This window comes from Sinocyclocheilus anshuiensis, unplaced genomic scaffold, assembly GCF_001515605.1.
Source record: "Sinocyclocheilus anshuiensis isolate Anshui unplaced genomic scaffold, SAMN03320099.WGS_v1.1 scaffold387, whole genome shotgun sequence".
In the NCBI taxonomy this organism is placed as follows: Eukaryota; Metazoa; Chordata; class Actinopteri; order Cypriniformes; family Cyprinidae; genus Sinocyclocheilus; species Sinocyclocheilus anshuiensis.
The window spans coordinates 126,041-130,740 of record NW_015549624.1 but is presented as its reverse complement, the minus strand read 5'-3'; the positions used below and the strand labels follow the sequence as shown (position 1 = coordinate 130,740).

Sequence of the window (4,700 nt, the reverse complement as noted above, 5' to 3'; positions counted from 1 at the left end):
AGCAGGAATATTAGACTGCTGTCACTTTAAGAGCTGCCCGGATCCTATATACTTTCACACACGTGTTTTCTTTCTCAGCTGTTTGCTTTCACTGAAGACCTAAATTACTTTGTTTACAAGGATACTTGCAAATACTGCCATTTTGACACATACAAGTGTGTGAATTTAACCGTTCATGGCCTATAAAGTTGCATCTGTTAACATTAGTTAATTAACTAAATTTGATGAATGTATAGTTAATATTTAATATTAATATTTTTATTCAAATTTGAATGTGTGGTTCAGTACGTTTTTCTTTTTTTCTTGTAGTAAAGTTCAGCACTGTTTTAGTTTTCATTCGGTATCGGTTGATTAATCGGTTATCAGCCAGTTTGGTCAAACTTAGCTATCAGTATCGGTAAAATCCACTATCGGTCGATCTCTAATACAAACCATACTTGAATAAAGCTTTTGATTCTGATTTGGAAATAAATAAAAAACAAACATAACAAATAAACCAACAAAATTATTATTATTTTTTTTTTACCATTAATATAGATTTGATTCTGATATAGCAATATCTAAAACAAATAAAAAATAAACGTCTCTATTAAAAACAAGTAAATAAATAGGAATATATCTTTCAGTATAATGAAAGTTCGTGAGAACTGGAGTTATCAAGCTTTAAAATGACCAGAAAAAAGTTGCTATGATGACTTGTGATTTTGTAATAGGTTTGTGTGAGGAACAGACCAAAATATGTATTGTTATTAGTTCAAATATGAACACACAGTCCCGCTCCTGTTGGCATGTTCATGAGAATAGTGACATTTCATCGGAGAATCAGACATTCCAGTTCACGAAACCATTCTGACTGATTCAGTTTTTGGATTCAACTCCATTGACTCAGTCAACGAAGACCTACATTTTAGTTTGTTTGCAACACAAATCAATAGTATGACTTCAGAAGAATTAAAACAAAACTCAAAGCTCATACTTATCATATTTTTATTGGTGCTTTTTTGTCTTTTTTGAAGCTTGAAAACTCCAGTCATCATTCATTATAAATTCATGGAAAAGAGCGACCAGCACATTATTTAAAATATCTCCTTTTGTGTTCCACAAAAGAAAGCAAGTCATATGAGTTTATAATGACATGCGGATGAGTTTGTCATTTTTGGGTGAACTTTTCCTTCAACACACTCGCTTATTAAAGAGATAGTTCACCCAAAAATGAAAATTTGATGTTTATCTGCTTACCCCCAGGGCATCCAAGATGTAGGTGACTGTTTCTTCAGTAGAACACAACCGAAGATTTTTAACTCAAACCGTTGCAGTCTGTCAGTCATATAATGGAAGTGAATGGGAATCACGGTTTTCAGAGTCAAAAAAACATACACAAACAAAACCAAATTAAACCCTGCGGCTCGTGACGATACATTGATGTGTAAAGACACGAAACGATCGCTCTGTGCAAGAAACTGAACAGTATTTATATCGTTTTTTTACCTCTGATTCACCGCAATGTCTGAACTGTCCTGAGCGCGTTCGCGTCATCGTCTTCAGCCGGCGCGTGACTCGTCGTCGTCTTCTTCTTCTTCTTCTTCTTCTTGCTTTACGGCAGATCGCAGACTTATAAGTGCATTACCGCCACCTATCTCTCAAATGGACTATTGACACTCTATCTACAATATCAATTCGGAGTGTCAGTTCGGACATTGCGGTGAATCAGAGGTAAAAAACGATATAAATACTGTTCAGTTTCTTGCACAGAGCGATCGTTTCGTGTCTTTACACATCAATGTATAGTAACGAGCCGCATAATTTGGTTTTGTTTGTGTATGTTTTTTTGACTCTCAAAGCTGTGATTCCCATTCACTTCCATTATATGACTGACAGACTGCAACGGTTTGAGTTAAAAATCTTCGTTTGTGTTCTACTGAAGAAACAAAGTCACCTACATCTTGGATGCCCTGGGGGTAAGCAGATAAACATCAAATTTTCATTTTTGGGTGAACTATCCCTTTAAGCTCACATTTTCTTGTTAACCTGTTATTTCCTGTTGCCGGCTGCTCATTTACAGTTGTGTTCATCTCTCCCCATCTTTCCTCCTGTTCCTCTCAGTCTGTAGCTGTAATCTGTCATAGTGTAGCAAGTGTGCTGGTTTTCTCTCCATAGGGTGTGTCGTAAAACCTTCACAGTGGGCCTTTTCTCCTCATGTCCCTCTTGTAAACGCAGCAGTCTCTCTCCTCACTTCCTGGCTGGGTTCCAGTAATTCCTGCTCTGTTTTGCATGCTGGGCTTTGAAGTTTAGGCTTTTCTCTGCACTAACTGATTTTTAAAGAGGCCCTGATGCCTTATATGCCTCCTATGTCTGCCTTGCCTGCCCTCTCTTTGTTTAATGTAGTTAAATTCCGAACAAACATGTTTGATTACATTTTCGTACAGTGGATTATTCGGTTAACTTCTGGTTGTTAAAGGTGAAGTGTGGAACTTGTAGCTATTAGTGGCACCAGATGGAATTAAAATAGTTTTAAATGATATTGTTTTTTTTTTCACCTTTGTTGAATGTTAAATATTTCAGTATATTATATTAAATACTTCTGCCAGTGAGTAGTTTATTCACACACACATTTTTTTTTTGAAAGAAATTATTTTTTTCAGCAAGGATGCATTAAAATGATCAAAACTACAGTAAAAAACATCTATAATGTTACTAAAAATGGCTATTTCACATAAATGCTGTTGCTTTGAATTTTCCATTCATCAAAGAATCCTGAAAAAACGTATCACCGTTTCCACAAAAGTATGAAGCAGCACAGCTGTTTTCAACATTGATGATAATAAAAAATGTTTGAGCAGCGTCATCTTAAAATGATTTCGGAAGGATCATGTGACACTGAAGACTGGAGTAATGTTGCTGAAAATTCAGCATTTCATCACAGCAATTAATTACATTAAAAAATGTAATACATAAAAGTTACTTTAAATTGTAAAAATATTTCACTATATTTTTATTTTACCATATTTGTGATCAAATAAATGCAACCTTGATGAGCATTAGTGACTTCTTTGAAAAACATTTTCTTACAGACATCAGACTTACTGACCCCAAACCTTTAAATGATACTTAATATATATATATATAATATTTTGTTTTTGTGTTTTATTATTTAAAAAAAATAAATCAAAAGACAATTGCTCGGCAACTATATAATATATACACACACACGCTATAAAATAAAAATGAAATATTTGTTTGACAGCTTTTAAAAACATGAAATTGCTGAGTAACTGTCATTGAAATAAAAAGAAGCAAGTATTTTAACATTTTCAGGGCTCTAGACTCATTCTTCCCACTGGTCGCTCTTTTGCGACTAACTTTCTCAGTTAGTCGCACGAGCACATCATTTGGTCGCAATTATTATTATTTTTTTGTTGGCTACAACATGGGATTAATCAATGCATGCTGATGAACTTTTATAATAGTTTATAGTTATATGGTATTGAGTGTTCAACATTCAACCCGTTCTTTTTCATCAGTGTTATTTGTGATTTTAACGAACCACAAATGTTGGTGCTAAAAATGTGACGATAAACCTAGGACTGCCAATTGATAAAGTAAACCGTAAATAAAACCATTAATTTATGGATGCTAATGTCTTGAGAAAGGGCGCAGAGCTCAGGGCACCTCTGTTTACCATCTTCTTCCCTAACCTTTCCGAAACTAACGTACTTTAACCATTCCCTTCTCCTCTGGGTGACCTACCGGCTCTTTCCCTCTCTGTTACTGACCTCACTAGTCTTTTAATTCGGCCTCCACGTTTTAACAGTGTTAATTTTGTTTTTGCAGAGAAAAGGCGTGACCCACCAAATGGTATGTGTCCTGGTACTTACATTCACTCATGAATTTACTCCTAATGTTATCAGAGCTAATCAGTTTGTGTTTGCTGTTGTTGTTTTTTGAAAATTCCCATTTTGACAGAATTATGCTGAAATGCACACATGCACATAATGTATCTTCCACAGAAATCAAAACACATTCTTGAATGAGTGTCGTCAGGCATGAGCGTGATTCACACAAACACACATCCGCATTGTACATGACCTAGATGAGAGTAGAGTTCAACCCCTGACTGGAAGCCTGAGGTCAATCTGTGCGCTGGGAGCCATATGTACGCCACATGGATCATTCCATGCCACTGCGCTGCTGTGACTCTCTCCCATTCAGTTACGTCAAAGAGACCATGTTTCCTCACTTACGTAGTTTGAAGGTTTTCTCATGGACGTTTATCAGGGTTATGGCACTGGTTTGATGTCCCTTAGAAGCTGTAGTTGCAAGTTACTCAATTATCTTGTTTGCTTCATGTCAGTAGCCTGCAGCAGGATATGTGTGACGCTACTTGCATGCCTATTATTATTATTATTATTTTTTTTTTTACTTTTTATTTTATTTTTATTTTTTAAAGAATGCTATAGGAAATATCAAACCAAATTAAGTGCTTTTTTATGTATTTATTTATTTCCAGAGTATTTCCTATTGAAGCATAATTTGGGGCAGGGCATATTTGAGGGCTCATCTATTATTATTTATATATGTATTATTATTATTTATATATGTATTATTATTATTATTATTTTATATATTACTCTTATTATTTTTGTTACATTTATATATAATTAAATTAAAAATGTTACAAACCACTGAACCAAAGAATGCTA

At 34.6% G+C, this 4,700-nt stretch overlaps 1 protein-coding gene across 1 annotated transcript in view; it reads left to right on the top strand.

Annotated features, from left to right (window-relative positions):
* wasla (WASP like actin nucleation promoting factor a) overlaps positions 1-4,700 on the top strand; it is a 33,732-nt gene that overhangs the window by 10,873 nt on the left and 18,159 nt on the right. Inside the window, exon 5 of the mRNA XM_016448418.1 lies at positions 3,832-3,855. Within this exon, the coding sequence (XP_016303904.1) occupies positions 3,832-3,855 (24 nt within the window). The remainder of the gene's footprint in view (positions 1-3,831; positions 3,856-4,700) is intronic.